Raw genomic sequence first — 23,931 nt, 5'->3', positions numbered from 1 at the left:
ATTTAAATATAAGAACATCTGATGTTCTTAAGAGTTACAAATCCTCAAAGCCAACAGGAGAGATCATAGTGGAGAAACAAACACAAAAGGTAGATGATCTGATAAGACTCTGAAGAACTGTGAAAATGGGCTTATCAGGTTACACCAAGATACCTGGAATGTTCATTTGAGCTTCAGATGTTTACTGAGTGCTCAGTATATGCCAAAAATGTGCTGACTAGTTAAGGTTCATGGAGAAGATTATCAAACTTCTTGGCAGAATCAAATAAAATGTCATGCTCTTTTTGAGCAGACCTCACCAAGAGGTCTCTGCGTTAGGACTTTGTAGGAATTTGGCAAGTCAGGACATATCCAGAGAGGACAGACTACAGGGAGAAGGTTCAGGAAGTCATTTTGTTTGAGGAACTGTTCAAGAAACAAGGACTGCTTACCTGGAAAGAGGAAGATTTTTGGTAAAGAGGTCATGAAAAATGTCTCAGTCTTCACTGTTTATAAGATAGCTGCTGACCATACGTGACTAGAGTAATTAAGATTCAATAAAAGTTTAAAAATTAGTTCTTCACTTACACCTACACATTTCAGGGGCTCAGTGGCCATATGAATAAGCAGCTACTGTTTCGGGCAACACACAGATTTCCATCACTGCAAAAAGTTCTGTTAGCTATAACTACACTGACTACTTGAGGGATTTCATGTTTATTAAAAGAACAAACTGGAATTGTATATCTCCAGGAGGTACAGTTTTGCCCAGTGGAGAGGAACTAGAGGGGAGATTTTCCAACACTAGAGGTGGTCCAGTAACAGAAGTAGAGTCGGAAGTTCTCTAAGAGGGGGAGTGTCCCGTCTTGGTGACCCTTGTCAAGGATGCTGCGGAGGAAGTGTGTGTAGATGGCTCCTGCAGCATCCTGCTGTCAGACTCTGCTTGTCCACATCAGGCCCCCAGCCACTGCCCAGCCAGCCCACGTGGCCATCCGTTCACCCTCTCTGCAGCCCACCATCATGTGTGATGGAAAGTACCCCCGACTCCGCTCCCTCTCTCCATTCTGTTTTAATACGATTTGAACCCTCCTTGGGAGGTTGCTGATTTACAAAGTGCATGAAAACCTTTCAGTGGAGTTATGCCTAGAAAGAAATTATTTCTGGAAATCAAAAAATGGGGATATATTTTCTGAATTTAGATTCAGGTGAATGAGGAATGAGGATAATGAAAAGACCTTGTTTTCTAACCCTGTGTAGGCTTGAGTTATCCAAGACACTATATATTAAAACACTTGAACTTAATCAGAATAAAATATCATTAGCAGTTGGCAACAGTTTTCCTTGGATATGACACAAAGTAAATAGTTGGCCTGTATCTGGAGAGATCTGTGTTAGCAGGGTATCTTAATGGCAAAGCCATGATTTCTCAAATACTTGGTCAAATTCATACACAATCAAGGGACCATAATGAGTAGGTATTATTTTTATATATATATATATATATGTATATATATATATAAAGCTCTTTAGTAGCTTTTGAAGAGACTGCCTGAGAACTCAGATAATTATTTCTGGAAATCTGAAACCAGGATGAGTTACATGAGCACATTCCTTGATTAAGCTTGATGTATTGCCTTGCTTAAGAATCTCAATTCTGGTCAAGCCTGGGCAGTTTGATTGGTCTTTTGGAGTTCTGAAGTGACACTCTCAAACTGCCCAAGAGTTCCAGAGAAGAAAAATGACACTCATTAAATGCATTAGGATTGTCTGTAAGAGGTGAAGAGAGAAAATGAATCGCAGTTCTGTAGAGTCACTGGAGACAGCTTGTGGTCCAGACTGACAGCTGTCTGGGACTGACCTTGCCATTTTCCAGACTCTTCATGGAAAGTCATGATCCTTTTTTTTTTTTAACCTTAATTGTTTATTTTTACTGTCTCTTAGTTTGCTTTTTTGCATGGTGGATGGTATAAGCAGCTGTTTTCTCTCTCTTCTCCTATCCAATATACAGACTGTGGTTTACTCCTATCTGGTTGGTGGAGGTCAAACATACTTTAGGCAAGTGTTTTATCATTGATGTTCTCCAACCCACCCTGTGCTTGAAACTCAGGTAACATTTCTGTGCCCTGACCCTCTGAGAAAATGTCTCCTTCAGGCAAACACAGATGATTTGCTAGAACTATGTTTCTTCAGGAAAGCATCTTTGGTTTGAGGTGGGTACACTGAGGAAGGAGCTCTTTTCTATGTCTGTACACAGTCAAGAGAAAGTTCTTATGAGCAGTGATGCTTAAAGGAAGTTAGAGGATGAGTAGGAGTTTGTGGCATGGATGAGGGTGGAAAACAATCCAGGAAGTAGGAATGGCATGTGCATAGGGAAGCTCCAGACGTGAGACGTCTGAAGGAAACGCAAGGATAGTTCTGTGAAAAGAACTAGTGGGAGAGTCATTTATTTATAAACAAATACTTATTAAGTACCCATGATTTGCTCAGCACTGTTCTAAGCACCAGAGATACTTTAGTAAAATAAGAAGAAATTCCTGCCCTTGTGGAACTGATATGCTGGAGGGAAGATTCAGAAAATATTTGAGGATTCAGAAAATATATAATTCAAGTATTAAGTTAGTCCTTTCTAAATTGCTGGAACAATTCTTGGAATATAAAAGGGCTACACAGTGAGAGATGTTTTTTGGGGGGGCTCCAGAATCACTGTAGATGGTGACTGCAGCCATGAAATTAAAAGACACTTGTTCCTTGAAAGAAAAGCTATGATCACCCTAGACAGCATATTAAAAAGCAGAGACGTTACTTTGCCAGCAAAGGTCTGTCTAGTCAAAACTATGGTTTTTCCAGTAGTCATGTATGGATGTGAGAGTTGGATTATAAGGAAAGCTGAGCGCTTAAGAATTGATGCTTTTGAACTGTGGTGCTGGAGAAGACTCTTAAGAGCCCCTTGGACTGCAAGGAGATTCATCTAGTCCTGAATATTCCTTGGAAGGACTGATGCTAAAGCTGAAACTCCAATACATTGGCCACCTGATGTGAAGAAGTGATTCATTGGAAAAGACCCCGATGCTGGGAAAGATTAAAGGCAGGAGGAGAAGGGGATGACAGAAGATGAGATGGTTTTATGGTGTCACTGACTTGATGGACATAAGTTTGAGTAAGCTCCGGGAGTTGGTGACGGACAGGGAAGCCTGGCGTGCTGCAGTTCATGGGGTTGCAAAGAGTTGGACACGACTGAGCAACTGAACTAGTGTTTGAAATACTGAATAATTTCGTGTGTTAGAAGGCAATAAGTGTTGTTTAGGGTGGAGGTGGGGATTATAGAGTTTGGTAAAACAAATTGAAAGTGTCAGAGGGAATAGGTAGTAATGTCACAATGCCTTTGAGAAGCCTTTTTGCAGAAGCACCATGGAGCAAAGATTTGCAAGGGATAAGGGGTTAACAGCACAGTTATTTTGATAAAGCACCTTTCTGTGTAGCTAACAACCAAGGGTGGGAGAATGAGGTTGGGGAGGCGGAGGGGGCAGAGGGAAGGTCATCATAAGGACTTCAGCTTTCATTCTGAGAAAACTGAAGGGCTGTGAAGTCTGACTTAGATTTGAAGAGGTCAACGTGGTGGCTCTACTGAGAATAGACTTTAGGGGTGGCACTAATAGCCCCATGAAAAGGCGGCAGGCTGAACAGCCACACAGGATACTGGCCTGTAAAGGGCACTGAAATAGCACTTTGTGAAGAAGAGATTGTTCCTACTAGAGCTCACTGCAGGGAAAGTACAGTTCATATCAGTGAAATTTAATCAAGAACTTAAATTTTTTTTTTCTTCTTTTTTCCATTTATTTTTATTAGTTGGAGGCTAATTACTTTACAATGTTGTAGTGGTTTTTGCCATACATTGACATGAATCAGCCACGGATTTACATGTGTTCCCCATCCCGATCCCCCCTCCCGCCTAAACTTTTTTTTTTTTAAGAAAAATTAAATCTAAGAACTTGCCCTCCTTAATCAAGAACGTGATTGGCTGGATAACAGAGATAGCCACTGAGTGCCTTCTGAGGACTGTGGGGCTAGTGAACTGTGGACTGTTGTTTTGATGAGTAGGAACTACAGCGTGAGGCCAGAGCTGAATTGTCAGAGCTATGAAAGAGAGGATTCCCCCCACTTGGAGTTCAGCCCCTCCATAGACTAGAGTTCTTATTGAATCAGACTCTCCAGAGAGCCGAGCTTCAGTCCCACTGCTCTAAGAGGAAATACAGGACCAGATCCTGAATAACCTTGAATGCCCTTCACAAAATACCTGGTTACCTAAGCCACGCATTTCCATGATGGCCTTCTTTTCCCATCTTCAGACCCTGGAGGAGGAGAATGTTCTATTCCTTCATCCCAGGAGCAGTTTTATTCCACTCTTCAGTAGCAATGATTCACTGTTACTCAGACATTGCAAATCATTTCTGAAAGTGTCTACCCTTGAACAGTGGGGTTTAGCTGAGGATGGCTCAGAGGATTAGCTGTTGCTGTCCTAACGATTTGGCCCCTTGGAGAGAAGCCCTAGGGATCGTTGACATGGGTAAGCAGTTCCCAGAACTGCAGTTCAGAAAGGACTATCTGGTCCCCACCGACCTGCTTTAACACAGCACACTTTTGTTGAGTGCCTGAATCATGACTTGTGTCCTTGATGGACTCACTTCCAGCTCTATCATCTGTCCCCTGAGAACTTGTCAGTCCTTCCTAGATTAGACCAGTTAGCAGACAAGAAGCAAGCTCATATATGCATGCTATTCATTCAAAGTGTGCATATTAGTCATTTAATATGAAGAAATGTTATTTTGCTTGTAATTGTGTTTAATTATTCTGGAATGATGAAAGTATAGGTGTAATAGGGGTTTTCTGTATTAATCACCTGTGTATACATGTCAAAAAATGTGCACAGTGTCTGTAATTCTTTCCTTTTTCTTGGTGTCTATTCTGAATACCTGTACTGAAATAAACATTTTTGTCTGATGAATCTAATTTAAAAATTGAGGCTTCCATTTTATCCATCTTTTTGAGATGTAACTTTTCTAAATTTGACTTATTTCAATCCAAGTATTAATCTGAGATAGGTTGTATATTTTTTAAAAATGAATTCTTTACTAGAAGTAGCTTGAAAGGCACTGAACTAGAAAACTAAGAAGAGGGCATATGCTACTCTTTTTATTTCTTATTTGTGGAGACTATCCAGACCCATCACCAGTAGGGGTGCTCCGAGTTGTTTTCTACTTGCAACAATGGGTTCATGGGGTGCCGTCTGCACCCATTCTCCTGTTCTCTTCTGTCCCTGTGCCCATAACTACACGAGGCTGTTCCCTATGGGGTCAGTAATGCTGCCCACAAAGAATACAGTGAAAATAACAAAGATAGACCCTCCCATCACCCAACTCATTTTAGACAATAAAACCAACTATAAAAGAGTCAATTCAAAAGGTCAAACATTGTGGGAGGCAGAGCATCTTACCCTTCATGGGAAGGTGAGCTTGAAGGTTATTTTTCCTTTACCTTCTTTCTGAAGGGAGCACAGCCATCAAAAAGCAAAGCTGACAATCTCCAGTTCAGCTTTCAGGATTTCAGTTGAGAATATCTAAGAAGTATTTTTCTTCTCACCATAAAATTATCTGCTAAAGCAATTCTGCAGTCACTCTGAATACGCACAAGCTAAAATGACTTACACTCTGAGAGTTAACATTTCCAACTGACAACGTGCAAAAAGCAGCTTTGCAAAATGTGCTTTTGTGTACAGAGCCCAGTGACCAGTTAACTGGTCCTCCTGACCCAGCTGCGTAGGCATGGAACCTGGGTGGTGTCTTCGCCAGGTCTGTCCTGGGCCTACCAAGTTGGCATCTGGCTACTCAAAGTCAGGAAACACATTCACCATCAAAGAGCTAAGTTCTTAAACCACGATGGGTTATACATGTACTTTTTCAATTTCATAAATACAGTTCTAACCTTTTAAAAATATCAGCTGGCAAAATCCTTCATGAAGATGTATCCTTTCCTTAACTCCATATTTATCATACAGTAAACATTAACAAATACCTCTGTGTTTCAAGGATCTAGGTGGAGAACTGGAAAGACCAAGGATGAAGGTATCTAACCTAAAGGAGCATTTGTTATATGGCAAATAAGTAACTCTTATTTGTACATTACAGTTTACATTTGAACATCACAGCTGCCTCATCCCAGGGAACTAGGCAAGGATGAGTTATTGCCATTTTTCCAAAGAGGAACTGGAGAATAGGATGTATTAAATCATCTTCTTACATTCACACCACAAATGGCAGATCCGGAACACAGTGCTGGCTAAAAGCATAACTTTGGTGTCAGCTGAATCTGGGTTCACAACCAGCTCCAGTAGTCATCTTTGTCTGGTTATTTTGGACATATCAGCCTATTTGTGCTTCTGCCTTCTTTATCTATAAAATGGAGACAACATCTGCCTCATAGGCTATTGTAAGATTAATTGAGAAAATGTGGAGGTGGCAGGAGCTCAGTAAGTGATGGTAGGTATCACTACTTTATCACGAATACTTTATTAAGCTCCCACTTACACTGCACTCTGTGGAAGATAATAATGTAAACACAGGAACTCACAATATAGTACAGGGAGAAGTAGACAAAGGATATAACACAATAAAGTGAAAGTGACAAATCAGGCACTGATGAGGACTGCCTCCACTGTTCCCATGGTAACGTCTAGATCTCAGAGCATGTGTGGAATATGCCATCATTACTAGGGTCTGTGGCCACCCTACCCTCACCTCTCACCAGTAGCTTATGAACTCCAGGTAAGTTTTAGTATTTTTTCTGAAACTTATTTACCATAGAAATACTGATGGAGATCACAGAGTCAGAGAGTAAGTGTACCAAGGACCCAGCCACAGTGTTTGCCCTTGGAACATGCCATGTAGCTGACACTCAGCAAAAGCATGCTGTGTTAGGTAGATTGTTGATGATTAGATTGGTCTTTCTGGGATTTTCAGTTGTCTTCTATTGATTTCTACTGTAATTCCATTGTTGTATGACAGCAGAAATTATTTGATTTCTGTTTTTAATTTGTGAAAGTGTGTTTTCTGGCCCAGAATGTGGTCTCTCTTGGCAAATATTCCACGTGAGCTTGAGAAGAGTATGTATTGTGCTGTTGAGTGTAGTCTGTAGATGTCCATTTTATCCAGTTGATTGATGGTGTTGGGTTCAACCAGGTTCTTACTGATTTCCTCCCTGCTTGATCTGTCCATTTCTAATAAAGGGATATTAACATTGCTAATTATGATCATAGATTCATGTGTTTCTCTTTGCAGCTCTATGTTTTTGCCTTATGTAGTTTGATGCTCTATTATTAGGTGTATACACACTGAGAACTGTTATGACTTCTTGGAGAATTGACTCCAAGAATTTATTTTACTGTTGTTTTATATTATTCATTTTCAATTTTTTTTTCTAAAATGATGTGGGTAATGCTGTGTTTTCAAAATTCACTTTCAGGTCTTTATCACTAGGCAGTTCCAGATATATTAGTTAACTTTAAATTATTTTTTGATGAAAAATGAATCTGTAGAATTTTTATGCATAAACCTAGGAAAAAAGATTCAAAATATTCTATCAAATTCAGGAAATACTTGGCAATAATTTTTGGCAGATGTGCTGTATCAATATCATCACCTCTTTCACTGATTAATTGTTAAAGTCTAGAACATGGTATGAACATGGAAACTGTTCTTTTAAGCATCTAGCTTTCATTTTTGGTCTTCAATCTTATCTGCCATTGAAAAAATGTTTCTCCTTAGCATCACAGTATTAAGATCATTAAAATAGCAAGGCCAAAAAAAAAAAAAAAAACCCAGCTAGTGGGAACTGAGCGCAGGAATCTTGGCTGGATGTGCAGTGATGACCTAGATGAGTAGGATCGAGGTCCAGGAGGAAGGGGATATATGTGTGCATAGAGTTGATCCCCTTAGTTGTATAGCAGAAACCAACAGAGCATTGTAAAGCAATTATACAACAACAACAACAACAAAAACGGTGAGCAGGCAAATAAACAAGCCTAGTTCTAATTCGTACCTTTATCAAGTTGGGAACAAGCTGGTTTCTTACCTTGTGAAACACAGTTGATTCTGTACTGCAGCCGTTCTTGAGAGAGCTTTTCCTCTCGATAACCATCAACGTTACAATATTGTTGTTTGTGATTAGCTGCCTTCTCAATTGTTCATTCAGAGTCACCATGAATTTAACTCATTTGCCTTTATGTATTTCACTATTTTTGCTATGACACTAAATACAACGTTTAGTTTAGCTGACTTGTTTGTGAAGCCAGCCATTCTCAACAAAGGCAGCAGTGCATTCATTTACCTTCTGGTATAAATTTATTAATCTGGGTAGTGACTCCAGAATGTTTTCCTATCATTGCACCTGTGCCATCAGAACACACTTGTACATAGAACTTAAACTCCAAATCACATCTGTTGACAGTGGTCATTCTTTTTAGCTTAATACATGTGAAAGCTAGTGGTATCTTTTGGCAGTGAGCATGAAAAAAAAATTTTGCTTCCTTCATATCACCGCCATGCCCAAATCACATCTGTACTGCAAGATTGCCGAATTAGCAGTGTACATATTAATGTGCAATGAAAAACACTTCTCTTGCTTCATTTGGTCAGTGAGTTGATCTTATCATTTCCCTGATGTGTTAATCTGTGATGTCATTTGAAAGTGGTAGTGGACCTCCCTTCTTTGCCACAGATTCATGTTTCCAAATAAACCTCTCTGTTGCAGATTTTCACTAATGCCTCATCGATTGCACAGGTTTTTTTTTTTTTCCTTAGCAACCCAAAGTGCTATTTTAGTAGAAGTGCATAAACATTAGCATGTAAAATATTGAACATTTGCTTCTGTGGCTTTCTAATGCAATACTTTTTTACTTCAAAGAATTATTTTACTTTTGAGCTTTTTTTCCCCAGCCTTTTATGAGTAAATTGTTAGCCAAGAAATTTTGAAGGAATCATTAGTTGGAACATCTCTGCCAATAGCACACTTTTGGGTTTAGCATGCCACCCTCAAGCACGGCTGCAAACTCAACTCAAACTTAGTATATGAGGAGTGATCCTCCTGAATAAAACTAGCACAAAGTCTTTAGTGTCTATTTCTTTGGAATCACTTCCTTTGCTATTATTTGGTTTCCTTTGCTATTATTTGGTTCCCTTCTACTGATGCATTCAGATAAAGAATATCTTTTCCTGAAACAAAAGAGTAAAGTGGAATTTCTTCTACTGTTTGAAATTAGAAATAAAAAGATGTAATACAATTTTTTCCTTTTTTAATTAAGCTAATGTTAAGCTACAAATTAAGCAAGTTTGATTAAAATTTAAATGATTAGGAAAGTAACAAGTTAGAAAAGTAAATCGACACCAACATTTTTTCTATCTTCCTTGTCTTCTGTGGCTTCTCTCATCTGACTTCCTAATCAACACTTCTCATCTCAGCTGTCAAGGAGTTGGGTAGGAAGATGTTTCTCTAGTAATTGTTTAAAATCCCTCCATAGACTGATTGATGGAAAAAGTAGGGAAACCAGGATTTCATGTCTTTTGTTCTATGTTACTTCCTAAGGAGTATGATAATATCTAATTGTGTCCTGGAGAAATGAGACATTTTCACCACCCCAGGTGTAAGATCCATGATTATATTGATTAAGTTTAACTGGATATATGCTATCAAAAAATGTGATGGCTCCAGATCAATACATATATTTTGAGCATCTACAATATTCCAGGCCCTGTGATAGATGTAGTAGAGAATACTAGAGTAAGTCAATCATAGCACGTGTCATCTATGACCTGACAAATATAATGTGTATTGATTATCTGTTGCTGCATAACAAATTACTCAAAGCTTTACAGTGAAAGTGTTAGTTGCTCAGTTATGTCCGACTCTTTGCAACCCCATGGACTATAGCCTATCAGGCTCCTCTGTCCATGGGATTCTCCAGGCAAGAGTACTGGAGTGGGTTGCCATTTCCTTCACCAGGGGATCTTCCCAACCCAGATTAAACCTGGGTCTTCTGCATTACAGGCATATTCTTTACCATCTAAGCCACCAGGGAAGCCCACTCAAAGCTTAGTGATTTCAAACTGTAAATATTTTTTTTATTTAGCTCATACATCTGCATCTGGACAGTGGTTCATCAGGTCGTCTCACTTCTGTTTCATAGGTTGTCAGTAGGCTCAGCTTAAATGGGGACCAGATGCTCCTCTTTCAAGGTGGCTCACTCACATGGACAGCAAATTGGTCCTTGGATGTAGCCTGAGAACTTCGCTGGGGCTTTGAACCAGGGACTCAGATTCCTTTCCTTGCAGGCTTCTGCATAGGATGCTTGGACTTCCTCACAGTGTGATGGCTGGGTTCCAAGGGTGAGTGTTTCAAGAGGTCAAGGCAGAAAGGCATGGCACTTTTAAGACCCGACCTCAGAAGTCACATGACATGTCTTCTGTCAGCTTTACAAGTTGTATAAAGACCTGCCTTTATAGGCAGTCACAAAAACCTGCCAAGTTAAGAGAAGGGGACAACCCTATTGATGGGTACATGGCAAGATTATAGAAGAGTCCTAAAATTTTGAAGAGCGCATGCGTACGCTTTCTCGTTCCTTTTACGTCGTTGCAGCCGAGAAAGCAGCATGGGTCACCAGCAGCTCTACCGGAGCCATCCGAGAAAATTCGGCCAGGGTTCTCGCTCTTGCCGGGTCTGCTCAAACCGGCATGGTCTGATCCGGAAATGCGGCCTCAATATGTGCCGCCAGTGTTTCCGCCAGTATGCGAAGGACATCGGCTTCATTAAGTTGGACTAACTGAACTTCCTTAGATGGCTCATCCAGCACATCAACCTTAGGCGGAAATAGTACTAGCTCTTTGTATATAAAATAAAAGTTTTCAAAACTTCAAACAAAAAAAAGAGAAGAGTGATGGGACATGTTGTAACCATCTTTAGAAAATTCAATCTGCCATACAAGTTATTTGTTTATTCATTCAACAGATATTCACCAGGCGCTTACTATGTGCCTGGTCTGTTAAGGACTGAGCATTCAAAGATAAATCAGAGATGGTTTCTGCCCTAAAGGAGCTATCAGTTTTAGGAGAGAAAGATGATATAATGAACTATATATAATAAGATGTAAGTGCTGTGCCAAAAGTTCATACAGATTAAGTGGCAGCACAGAGGAGAAGGGGTAGAATTTCTCGGGGAACTTACATGTGTGATGACTCTCAAGAGGGCGTGTGGGGCAATAGTTCTCAAAGCATGACGTGTGTGTCCGTGGGGGTCCCCTGGACTTTTTCAGGGAGTTTGTGAGGTCAAAACTATTGATGTAATAATACTCAGACGTGATCTGTTTGACTGTGCAGGTGTGTCCACTGATGATATTTACAAAAGCAGTGGTGTGTGAAAGAGTGAGCCCCATGGCACCAATGAGGCAGTGTTGAACTGTAGTTGTAGTCTTCGTTTTCTTCACTCATCAACAAAAAATTTAGTTTCACTCAAGAATGCCCATGATGAAGCCAGAATAATTAAATTTATTAAACTTCAATTCCTGAGTACATATTTTAATGTCTTATGTACAAAATGAGAATTATGCATAAAGCACTTTGCATACTGAAATATTATGACTGTTTCAAGGCAAAGATTTTGTGCAGTTGAATTCCTAGCTGAAGTAGCTGCTGCTTTCAGTACCATTTTTTACTTGAGAGAACAACTGACAGACAAATTAGGGTTATTCAAGCTTGGGTATTTGGCAGACATTTTCTTGAAAATCAGTGAGGTGAGCCTGTCACTTCAAGGAAAACAACTGACAATATTTGTTGCCAATTATGAAATTAAAGCTTTCAAGCAAACATTAGAATTGTGAAAAACTGATATCTGCCACCATGAATTTGATGGTTTCCAAAGAATGATTTGATACAATTGATGCAATTAGCAAATTGATTTTTTGATCTCTTTTAATGAAATGTGTTGGTTTGGCAAAAAGAAATGCAATTTTTGGTAGAGCTTTATAACTCAGTGAATCCATATTTTCCAAATGACCAATGCACAATGTTCAAAATCATGCATAAGTAAAAAGATCCATTCAAAGAGTTGAGAAAGACCAAAGGGTTAATGTAACAGTATGAAAATTTTACTGATCTTTCAGACTCCACATTAAATTGTAAGAAACTACCACTTGTTGAATTTTAGGATAATATCAAAAACAATGTTCTCAGTATCCAAAAAGTAGTTCTTTTCTATCTACATATCTGTGTGAAACTGAATTTTCCTTATATACTTCAACTAAAACAGCGTATTGCTTCAGATTGAATGCAAAAGCCAGGTATAAAAGTCTGTCATCTCTGAAATCAGACCTTAAAAAGATTTAGAAAAATGTGAAGCAGTAACATTCTTACTAATTTTTTAATGTTTTGGACAATATTGCTATTTTCATAAAATGTTTTATCTATGTTAATATATAATGTTTATTATTTTTTAAAGTGGGTAGGCAAATATTTTTAATTTCCTCAGATTTCCTTTCTAATGTGGTAAATAGTGATAAACATAGCACACTAAATGAAAGCTGTCTGTGGTGCACAATCTTTTGAGGGTAGAAAGGAGACCTGAGACCCAAATTTGAAGCCCAAATTTCAAGCGATCACATTTGCCAGGATAATGAACATGCTGGGAAGAAAGTCTTAGCAGTCCCAGCGAGAGCGTTGGGCAGTTCGGAAGATGTGCACGTTCAGATGGGAACCAGAGCGGGGGAGAAGCAGGAGCAGAGAGAGGAGGCTGGTTGGCGGGCAGGGGGCAGCTGTGATAAAGTGCTGAGGCCTCAGACTGCCTGCTTCGAATCTTGTTCCACCACTTGGCTCCTGTGTGATGGGGGGGCAAATTGCTTAACCTCTCTGTATCTTAGTTTTCAAATAGGGATAATTATAGCCTTGTTACCAACCAGGGTTCTTGACCCCCTTAACCAAAAGAAATTGATAAGGGGCCAGACAAGAAATTTAGGCAAGGCTTTACTGAGGCTCCAGTCGCGGAGTGGAGAGCAAGAACAAGCCACAGTTTCCTTTGCTTGCTCACTCGCTCCCGGAGAGGGGCGACCAGCTGGTTCCTTCCATGAGGGTAGGGGTGGGTACCGGAGTTAGGCCAGAGGGACGGCTTGGGTGGTTTTCCCACCCCTTTGGTACTAAGTGCAGGGGGTATGCATAGTAACCTGCTTTTTGCTCCCAGCTCTTCAGAAGTGGCAGCTGGGTTTTTGGTCTTTTTGCATCCTGTTACTCTAATATGCCCTAACTGCATATGTGTGCAGTTATTCTTAGTCCCTCGTAGTTTCTTTGTACTTTGTTGCTGAAGGAGACGTTTGTCCAGGTGCAAGCACCGGACAGCAAACGGTCCCAGGTCCCAGCCTGTCTCAGCACCTAGTATCTAAGTCTACGAGGATTTAATGACACAATCTTTGTCAAATACTCCATGTGGTATTTGGCACAAAGAAAGAGCTCCATAAATGTTGGCTATACCATGGTGTTTGGACTCTATTCTCTAGAAAGGGGAGTACTGAGAGGGTTTTTAGCAAGAAAAAGACATGACTGGGTTAAGATGTTCTGTAAATAAAATATATGGAGCACGTGTTGTCATTTTGACTTTTTTTAATGCGATATGGTCCTCAGAGGAAAACACATCTGAGTTTCACAGGGTATATTTGGGATGGAAGTCCTCAACCTCACTTCCTGGGCATCCCAGCACATCACATACTTTAGGAGTGATTTTATATATACCCGGGAATGAGTTCTCTTCTGTGGAAAATTTTGCTGGCCTATTAACTTTCAAATATGGGTTGTTTTTTTTTTTTCTCCTTTTCACTCAAAAAGCTCTTCATGTGCTTTACTAGTTACAAAATCATTTCACTCTCCTCAAGTAGTTGGCCGCCTGGTGCCTGTTTTCACATTACCATCGTTTCTGAGATGGCCAAACGTTGCCCTGGGCACAGTCTGCAGAGCTGGGCTGGGCTGGGAGTAGCCGTGGGGCAAAGAGCACTGGGGGCCTGGGAATCACTGGGTTATTACAGAGAGCGAAGTTGGGTTCATCAGTAACGTGCTGAGGGCTTACTCTGTGCCGGGTCCCGAGAAAGCAGCACAGGTTAAAGACTGTACTTCTCACCCCCGTCGTAGAGAACTTTGCCTGTCCTTTCGGTAAGGAGGCTGATGTTTGTTGGCAAATAACTATATTGTGAGCTGTGTGTGACAAGTGCTAAAATCGAAGTAAAAGCAAGGTGTTTTTGCTTTTACTGTCTACTTGGGGAGCCGAGTGGAGATCCTGCTTCAGGCTTGAGGAGTTTGGCAGAGACCTGTTGGCATTTGAGCTGAGCCTTGAAAGTGGGGTCAGCTTCTAGGAAAGGACGCATAGAGGTCTTTCTATGGAGAGAATAACATGGGGTTAAAGGTAGGGATAAAAGACCTACAGCAGTGGACTTCCCTGGCGGTTGTGGTTAAGACTCTGTACTTCCAATGCAGAGGGTGCAGGTTCAGTCCTTAGTTGGGGAACTAAAAGTGTTCACATTTGGCATTGGACAAAATAGACTTAAAGCAGGCAGCATCAGCAGCATGATTTGTGGGACTCAGTGTAAAATGTTTCCTGTTCAGTAATCATTAAGAATTTCAAGTCAATGACAGCGCAGCATTTAACCAGTTGTGGGACCTCCTAAGGGCAGAGCCATGTAACTGCACAAGTTGTATGTCCACGGGGCTAGTCCTCAATGCAGGGCACGCACACGAAGGCAAGGACCTAGGGTTGTCTGAGGTATGACTGTGTGAGTGGTGGAAGGCAAGTGTGCAAAGGCAGATTGTGTTACCAGATGCAAGCTCATGTGAGGCCAAACAAACTGAAAGGTCAGAGTTTGGAGCAGAGAAATGTAGAGATGGGTGGCTTATGCCCCCCAAAACCTGGAACTCACCAAAGGATTTCATCAGAGTATTTTTAAAGGTAATGGAGGGAGGGGCATGGTTAGTTGTAAACTTCTTGGTGCAGGTTGGAATCCTTGGTTCTTGCAGCTGCCTGCATAGGTCAGGACCCAATGTTCCTGTAAACATCCAATAGGACAAATATTAATCTCATTTCTGCAACTTTATCTCTATAGGAAAGGACTCTTAAAGATCAGAGCCCTGAGAATAGGCTATCCTGTATATTTTAGGCTAGGGGCAACATTCTTAACTTAAAGCAAAAGCATTAGAATGCAAAGGCTAAAAGTAAAAGAAACAGATCTCATATAGAGGCGGATTGGTTCTTCCCTGTTACAATTGGACCACATGCTTGGGCATCCTGCTTAGGAGGATGGACTGGATGGGGAATCCCTGCATTCAGAGCCAGGATCAATATGACCAAAAGAATGCCTTGGAAAGATGGCCTCTGCAGTGTAGAGGCAGGATTTGGGGTGGTTTGGGAGGAACTGCTTGGGAAGCAATAGAAATGTGGACCTTTGAGAAGGGGTGGTTCTGAACGCTAGAAGCAGCAGCGGGAATGGAATGGAGAAAGTGGAGAGCAGAGACAAAGCAGAAGTAGAGACGTCAGGTAACAGAATTGAGAAGAGTGAGGAAAGGAATATGCAGAAATGATACCAGAATGTTTCACCTGCATGATGGGACTGATAAGAAGAGCTGAAGGAAAGTTGGTGGGTGAGGAATTCAGGCATTTAATCCATGTTCTTTGACCAGTTTGCTGATTGCCTGCAGTGATTTCATTGCTGTCCTAGGATTTAACCAAAGCAATGAAATGGTGGAAATAACTGAGTGTGGGTACATTCTTATGCCCTCATTATATTTAATGAAGCTCAGAAAATGTCCATGGCTTCATAGCACACACTCGTGTTTGGTGAGCAAGTCTTGATTAAGTGAACATCCATGTGTCTTGGCTGGGCCCTGACAGCCAGGGCCCACCATCCTCTGTCACCATCTCCCATCCATACCTGGTGCTCCAGGGCTGAACCGGTTGCCTTTGCTAGTGAGTCTTCCTTCTCCTCTCCACTGCCATACCCCTAGCTCCCATTTATCTTTCAAAACTCTTCTCTGGGCATGCTGCATGCCCTGCCTGCCTCTGCCACCCTCAGTCTAGACTGCACCCTGACCACACCACGGCTCATTTGCTCCTTCTTATGGGACCAGGTCTTATCAGACGTTGCATCTGAGCCCTAGCACCAGACCTGTCCCAAGAGAGATGCTTGGCAAATGTTTGTGGCATAAATAAAGGGAGAGACCCAGTTTTTCCACTGGACTGAAGTAATTGTCTGAAAACTCATTGAATTTCAGTTAAAGTAGTTGTACTGTTTTTAGTTCCAGAACAGGCAGGAGATCTGAAATCTCTGTGCAACAGAGCATGCCAAATGGGGTTCAGTTTATTCATTTTGACAGCCAGACCCACCTGTTGTAGCCAGAGATCAGAAAGGAGCGCGGCTGCCCCAAGTGAGAGATGGGCCGGGAGTGTTCCCCCTAGCGCTTTGTCCACAAGCAGAGCAGCATCCACATCCTGGGATTTTAATATTTAAAAATATTAATATGTTGACTGAAAGTTGAAATGTTTCTATGATCACCCTGAGAGGGCAGGTCTAAATGTGTCAGTGATAGAATACTTCCCCCACCCTCTTCAGGGACTGTTGCCACTGGTCCCCCAGAGCGAGCCAGTGAGCCCTACTGGGGTTCAGCACAGGTTTTGATCATGCCTCTCGGGGAAGAATATGGACTGTCTGCTTTTTCTAAACCCTGGGGCCCTTTGCACTTCCTTTGACCTCTTCATGTCGATGGCAGTGTCATAGCCCTGCTCCCAGGGTCAACCCTGTCATTTCTTGGGATCTTTGCATCCCTCCTTTTCAGATTCAGGGGGACATCCAGAGAATTGATTGGCTCAGAAGAGCCTCTCTGAGTAGAACTGGATTCTCAATTTTTGAAGAGAGATGGAGGGCTGGCATGGAGCCAGGAGCTCTGCCCTGTGTGTATGCCAAGGCAGTGGTGGGCGAGTGATGTCTAAAGGAGGAGAGGAGGGCCTGTTGCTTGTCTTCTAATTAACTGGCACATGTAGACCTCAATCAATAAAAGTAACTTCCTGAAACTCCTCCCCTTGTGCTGAATAAAGTTGGAAAATATTTGAAGTTACAGAAGCAATGGCAATTGGAAAACTGTTACTAGTGAACATTTTGTGTCCGGATTGGCAAGTTAATTCTATAATGTGTATTGATACCTTGTCTGGGCAAACCAAATGATGAGTCTGAAAGATGTGGGGATGCTAAGTGGATCGATCACTTGTAAACAAACAAGTGATCATTGTCTTCCTTGGCCTTATGCCAACCATTAGGATACGCGCCCCGTGGGTGGCTGCTCTGACTCCTCTCTTGAAACTCATGAGCAGAAAAACAGCGTCCACATCCTGGGATGCTGGTTGAGTTGGTCATAGCTGTGCTGAGCCCAAGGAGGGAGAGAACAAGTATAGAAAAGGAGCTCCGTTGCACTCTGGATAAAACCCGAGGATACCCTTCATGAGGTGGGTCTTGTCACACGCCAAGCCCCCCCCTTAGGATCACCCCACCACCATCCTTGAATTCTAGGCATCAGCCATGCTGAGAGATGTGCAGTTCATCAGACAAAATTTGTTCTCAAACTTCTGTCTTAGCTGTCCTATTCGCTTTGCCTGGAATTTCCCATGTATCCCCACTCCCTCATTTACCAGAATAATTCAAGATGAAGTTCTGACATCTCCTCATGCAGGAGGTCTTTCTTGGCTCAGTTAGACTAGTTAGATGCAGTCTCTGTTTTCATGTATTAATGTTGCAGCTGAATAGCCTGTCTTCTAGTCACGTTGCCCTATCCCTGCCTCCAGCTCCTTTGCAGACATCATTTCTGTTGTCTGGAACACCTTCCCACCTGCTTCCTTCTCACCTCAGCCTTGCCTCCTCCTGCAGAATTCTCTCGGGGTTGTTTCTTCTACTCATCTCAAGGCTGATTGTGTTTTTCTAAGCACTGTTCTCTCAGTTTCTGATAACTACTGCCAAGTCAACTGCTCAGTGGTGAGGCTGTGGTGAAACTAAGAAATCTAGAGGAACTCACACCTTTTCCATTAACAGCACTATTCACAGAACAGTGGAACCCGGTAAGGGCTTCCCAGGTAGTGCTAGTGGTAAAGAACCCACCTGCCAGTGCAGGAGACATAGGTTCGATCCCTGGGTCAGGAAGATCCCCTGGAGGAGGGCATGGCAACCCACTCCAGTATTCTTGCCTGGAGAATCCCGTGGACAGAGGAGCCTGGCAGGCTACAGTCCTTGGGGTTGCAAAGAATTAGAGGCGACTGAGGCGATTTAGCACAAATGAATGGAACCCAGTAATCTCTGATTGCTATTTTGGGGACAGATTTATCAAAGTATGTAAATACATAAGTAAATAAGCTAAATGCAAGTTGAATGTTGATATTTTCTCTCCTCAAGCTCAATATATCCACCACTGCTAAACTTACTTTTTATCTTTCTCCCTACCCTCAGGGTAACTTTGACTGTCTTGAAGCCCCAGTGATTCAGGGCAGGGAGCCCAGGGCCCTTGGCCTGTCCTAAGTGTCACAGCAGACACGCAAAGCTTGTCCGTTCCAAGCCCTGGTGAAGGTTCTAGTTCCTCCCCCAACACTTGGTGAATCTCCTTAGCATCTCTCTTCACGAGACATAATAACCTTGCTAATTTCAAGGACTAAAAGTTCCTTAAGTTAGTGTTAGTTGTTCAGTCATGTCCAACTCTTTGTTACCCCATGGACTGTAGCCGCTAGGCTCCTCTGTCCGTGGAATTCTGCAGGCAAGAATACTGGAGAAGAGGATACACATTCTTTTCTCTAAGGGATCTTCCCAACCCAGAGATCAAACCCAAGTTTCTATAAAATCTGAATCTAGCCTAAGGTTATTTCTTCTGAACTAGGAAAATTCGTTTTTCAACTTAGTTCTAATTTCTTCAGTTAACTATTTCCCTCTTTTATTTTTTAATCATCAGTACCCAAGTAGTACTAAGTACTTCTTGGCTAAGGATATTGTTTTACAATCTGTTTCATAAAGACATCACACTCTTTTCCTGGAACATTTTAAAAAATAGTCGGAAATAACCAGACTTTCTGAAAACAATGCATCTAGTGGTTGCTCACAGATGAATTTAGAGGTTCACAGATGGGGGTGAGATAATGATGTCTGTAAGAATCAGGGTAAGTTTTAAAACATCTACTTGTTCACCCTCTTCGTACCCCACTTCACCTCTGAGTATAACTAAACCTAGGAAACTGTAAATCTTAAAGAGCTCTTTTGGTGATTCTAATATGGCCCTGGTTGAGAATTATGGTCATGGAGGTTCTGAGTGAGAAGGGCCCATTTGAATTATTGTTGATTTCACATATGAATTATACTGGAGAGCAAGCACAGTGGGAAAGTTAGATGTGGCAGATCTGGGAGACTTCTGGAAGAGTTATGTTTTGAGTTGGATCTTGAATGATAACAACATAACAATAACTTACTTGTAGTGGGCATCTGCCTCATGGAGCACTTCATGTACAACATCACATTTCAGTTCAGTTCAGTCGCTCAATTGTGTCCGACTCTTTGTGACCCCCATGAATTGCAGCACGCCAGGCCTCCCTGTCTATCACCAACTCCCGGAGCCTACCCAAACTCATGTCCATTGAGTCGGTGATGCCATCCAACCATCTCATCCCCTTTCATCCCCTTCTCCTCCTGCCCTCAATCTTTCCCAGCATCAGGGTCTTTTCCAGTGAATCAGCTCTTCACATCAGGTGGCCAAAGTATTGGAGTTTCAGCTTCAACATCAGTCCTCCCAATGAACACCCAGGACTGATCTCCTTTAGGATGGACTGGTTGGATCTCCTTGCAGTCCAAAGGACTCTCAAGAGTCTTCTCCAACACCACAGTTCAAAAGCATCCATTTTTTGGCGCTCAGCTTTCTTCACAGTCCAACTCTCACATCCATACATGACCACTGGAAAAACCATAGCCTTTGACTAGATGGACCTTTAATCCTCACCAAAATCCACTGTAAGGCAGGGAGTATTATCCACTTTTGATGCATGAGGAAAACAGAGGTCAGAGAGGTTAAGTGCTTTGCCCAAAGTTGCACAGCAAGTGAGTAGCAGATAATTGGTATTTAACCCTTGAGTCATGTGACTCCAAACCTCTACTGCGAGATGTGTCAGACCTAGTGGGAAGGAAGCTGCAGAGATTCAAGGTGAACGTATCAGTAAGAGAATTATTTCCTACCTGATCAAAATCTTCGTGGAAGGCAAATATCTAGACTTATAAGAAGTCCTCAGAGTCAATTATGGACATCATCATTAGTATGTAAATTATGTGTCTTTATAGACAATTGTCTTTATCTAGAAGATGAGAAAGACCAAGTTTTTGTCATTAGGAATAGGACTAGTGTCCACTTCAATTTTTCCTTTTAACCCCATAATCCACAATTCATAATCAGCCATTTTGGGGGAGATTACAGGGACTTCAGATCCCATGCAGTCCTGTTCTTGTCTGACTCCATCATTTGGCAGGTTTATTGATGGAAGGGAAAGAAGTAGAGTGTAGAGCAGTGGTCCTCAGCTGGCTGTGAATTTGCCTGCCAAAGATCATGGCAATGGCTGGAGACATTCTTTGTGACCACATCGGGGGTGGTTCTGGCATCAGAGGGTAGAGGCTGGAGCTTCCGCTACACATCTATGACACACGTGACCACTTGCCACAGCAAAGAATTCTCTGGACCAGCATACTGATGTGCAGAGGCTGGAAAACTCTGGTGTAAAGTTTGGGGGCATGGACTTAGTATCTGCCTTGGTTTGAATCCAGCTCTGTACTAGCTAGCTGTGTGATCTTGGCCAGTCTGTAATTAAGGCTAATGATAGACCCTACCTTATAGGGCTGTTAAGAGACTGAAATATTCAATGTATATGAAGCATTGGAATAGTATCTGGCAGACCTGTGTTTAGAGAGGCATCTGGTACTATGGTGGAGGCATTTCCCGAGCCAGCCTGCCAGGGCATGAATCTTCCATCTGCCTCTTACCAGCTGTGCAAACTTGTGCCAGTCACTTAAACATTCTAGACTCAGATTCTTTATCAGTCAAATGAAGATAATAGTAGTAGCTACCATTAAGATAAATCATGTATGCAAAATGGTTAGAACAATAACTCTTACATAATAAAAACATGTAAGTGCTAGGTGTCATTTTTATTGTCATCATTCCTTATTTATTCATTCATTAAACAAATGTCTGGGCCGGCAGTGCCCAGATGGGTGGGGTCACTTGCCTTGCAGCTGTGAGACAGTAGACTTGGGATTAACACCACTGAGTCAGGAAAGAAGGACAATTCTGCCCGGTGGGATAGTTTATAGCTCTTGACTTCTTGGCATACTGGGTAGTGGGAAGCTGGGGGATCTGTCATTCTGGAGGGAAGGTGGAGAGAGGCACTGACCCACAGTGTCACTGGGCAACTAAATATCTCCAATTCTGCTTTTGAAAAGCTAAGAGGCTGATGGTGGTTCAGTGAGGAAAAGGAGCAGATGCTAGAGGTGCTGAGATCAGAGTTGTCAACAATAAGGAAGTGATTTCAATTTCTATTATTATTATTGGAGGAGGTATAAGAGGTCCTGTCTGTGGTCATTGTACTGGTCCAATTTAGTTCACCATGGTGATAGTACTACCTTCTGAATAGTTTCTTTTTTCCATTTTGAGATGGTAAAAAAAAAAAATTAGTTTGAGCTTTGTGTGAGCTTATAACTTTAGGAGTAGACATAACTACCATTGGAAAATGACCCCAGTTAAGGTTAACATGCTTGTTTAAATGACTTCAAAAGTTATGTGTCATTTTTAGATGGCTTTGCTAATTAGATTCTTTTTGATGACTCATATTGGAGAAATAGGGCTCCCATTGTGAAGTAAAGCAAGGCCTGGGTTTGCAAACCTGCAAGGCAGCCTACTGTTAGCCAGATAAGACTGTACTTAATGGTCATCTCTTTGCAATCAAAAACTCAGCAAGCACAAAATAAGTGAAAGTAGAAAATTATTTGGAGACCTTTTCAACCTGCATCTGACCTTCTTGATTCATTTACAGAAGTAATTGCCTGTGGAAATTGCTGGGCCTTTATCTGTGGTGCTATTAAAACACTGGTTGAAATGAGGTGGCACAGGCTGCATTGTTAATGGGTTACCATGGGGTGGGAGCTGTTGTTTTATTCGACAGATGAGAAATAGCTGAAAATAACCTTCTGTCTCCCGGTAAGAATTCTGCTTGTTAAGTGACAGTCACCACCACAGCAGAGGTTTAACATGGTATAGGAATTTGTGCTATTCTTAGCAAGATAGTAAATGAGAGTTCGCAGGCTTTTCTTGTTATAAAATAGGGAGTGTTAGGAGGGTTTCATATTCTCTGATTTAGGAGGAATAGCTGTCCAACTTGAGGAATGAGGGCATAGTTCAGTTCAGTTGCTCAGTCGTGTCTGACTGTTTGCAATCCCAAGGACTGCAGCATGCCAGGCTTCCCTGTCCATCACCACCTCCTGGAGCTTGCTCAAGCTCATGTCCATTGAGTTGGTGATGCCATCCAACCATCTCATCCTCTGTCATCCCCTTCTCCTCCCGCCTTCAATCTTCCCCATCCTCAGAGTCTTTTCCAATGAGTCAATTCTTCACAGCAGGTGGCCCAAAGAGGGCATAGGGCTGGCAGGAAATTCAGAGCTGAGCGTAGTCTTTCCATTGGTGTCCCAGGCATCAAGGTATCACTGACCAGTGGGGTTACTCTCTCATTCCCTCCTGGCATTATTGCCATTGTTCTGTCCAATGGAATAAGGTCAGCTGCCTTCATAGCCTCTAGTGCTTCCTCAGTATGGCCCACTATTTTTTCCCCCTCTGACCATTCTCCTCCCTTGGGGTAAGGCCTTATGCTTAAAACTTATTAGGGAAATACTGCGGATGAGTATGGGGTAAAGCAGAGCTTCTCAAACTTCAGAGGGCATCAACATCACCTACAGAGTTTGAAAAAATACAAATTCCTGGACCTCACCCCCAGAGATTCTGATTCAGTAGGTCTGGGGTGGGCCTGAGAACTTGCATTTCTACCAAATGCCTGTGCCCAAGACCAAACTTTGAGAAGCTCTTACGTGATATTATGATTGATGATAAGAAACACATGTTTAGTCTTTGTCCCTATCTTTGACACAGAGCTGCTAAAACCCTTGACATTTCCTGTCATGAAAGCAATAAAGGTATCTCTTGATGTGTTAATGAGGTGACTTGTGGACCCCACCAAAGGATGGAGGCTGGTTGCCAATGGAGCCAACCATGAGATAGAGACTTGGAACTTTCAGTCACACCCCGACCTGGGAAAGGAGAAACTGGAGATTGAGTTCAGTGACCAGTGATGTAATCAAGCATACCTATGTAATGAAGCTGCCATCAAAACTCAGAAGGTTGGATTTGGAGAGCTTTCAGGTTCATGAACCTAAATGCTTCCATGTACCACCGTGCTAGACCCCAAACTCCACAGGGGCAGAAGTCTCTTTGTTTTGAGCCTCACCCCATATGTGTCTTCATCTGGCTGTTGATTCGTATCCCTTAATATCCTTTGTGATAAACCAGTGATCTAGAGAGTAAACAGATTTCCTGAGTTTTCTGAGCCCCTCTAGCAGATGAATCTAATACAAAGAGGGTATGGTGGGACCCTCTGATGTACAGCCAGACAATCAGAAGCACGGGTGACAACCTAGACTTGCATTGGCAACTGAAGTAGAAAGCTGTCTTGGGATTGAGCCCTCGGCTTATTGGAATCTGATGGTCTCAGAAATGAGCTGAATTGTGAGACATCCAGTTGGTGTCAGAGAATTGGTGATGGCATGTGGGAAAAGCA

General features: G+C 42.0%; 2 protein-coding genes across 6 annotated transcripts in view; both read left to right on the top strand.

The window, feature by feature from the left end:
• The window catches only part of KCNH1 (potassium voltage-gated channel subfamily H member 1), a 440,397-nt gene that overhangs the window by 247,410 nt on the left and 169,056 nt on the right, over window positions 1–23,931 (top strand). The gene's annotated exons all lie outside the window — the stretch shown is intronic.
• LOC110133578 (small ribosomal subunit protein uS14-like) lies at window positions 10,656–10,955 on the top strand. The gene has a single exon (XM_070473760.1). It carries the CDS (start codon window positions 10,676–10,678, stop codon window positions 10,844–10,846), a length of 171 nt encoding a protein of 56 aa, XP_070329861.1. The 5' UTR covers window positions 10,656–10,675; the 3' UTR covers window positions 10,847–10,955.

Source organism: Odocoileus virginianus, chromosome 11 (assembly GCF_023699985.2).
Source record: "Odocoileus virginianus isolate 20LAN1187 ecotype Illinois chromosome 11, Ovbor_1.2, whole genome shotgun sequence".
NCBI lineage: Eukaryota > Metazoa > Chordata > Mammalia > Artiodactyla > Cervidae > Odocoileus > Odocoileus virginianus.
This window is presented reverse-complemented; position numbering and strand designations above follow the sequence as displayed.

Coding starts and splice junctions, on each gene's coding strand:
- LOC110133578 (XM_070473760.1), top strand. CDS start 10,676: ATGGGTCACCAGCAGCTCTACCGGAGCCATCCGAGAAAATTCGGCCAG.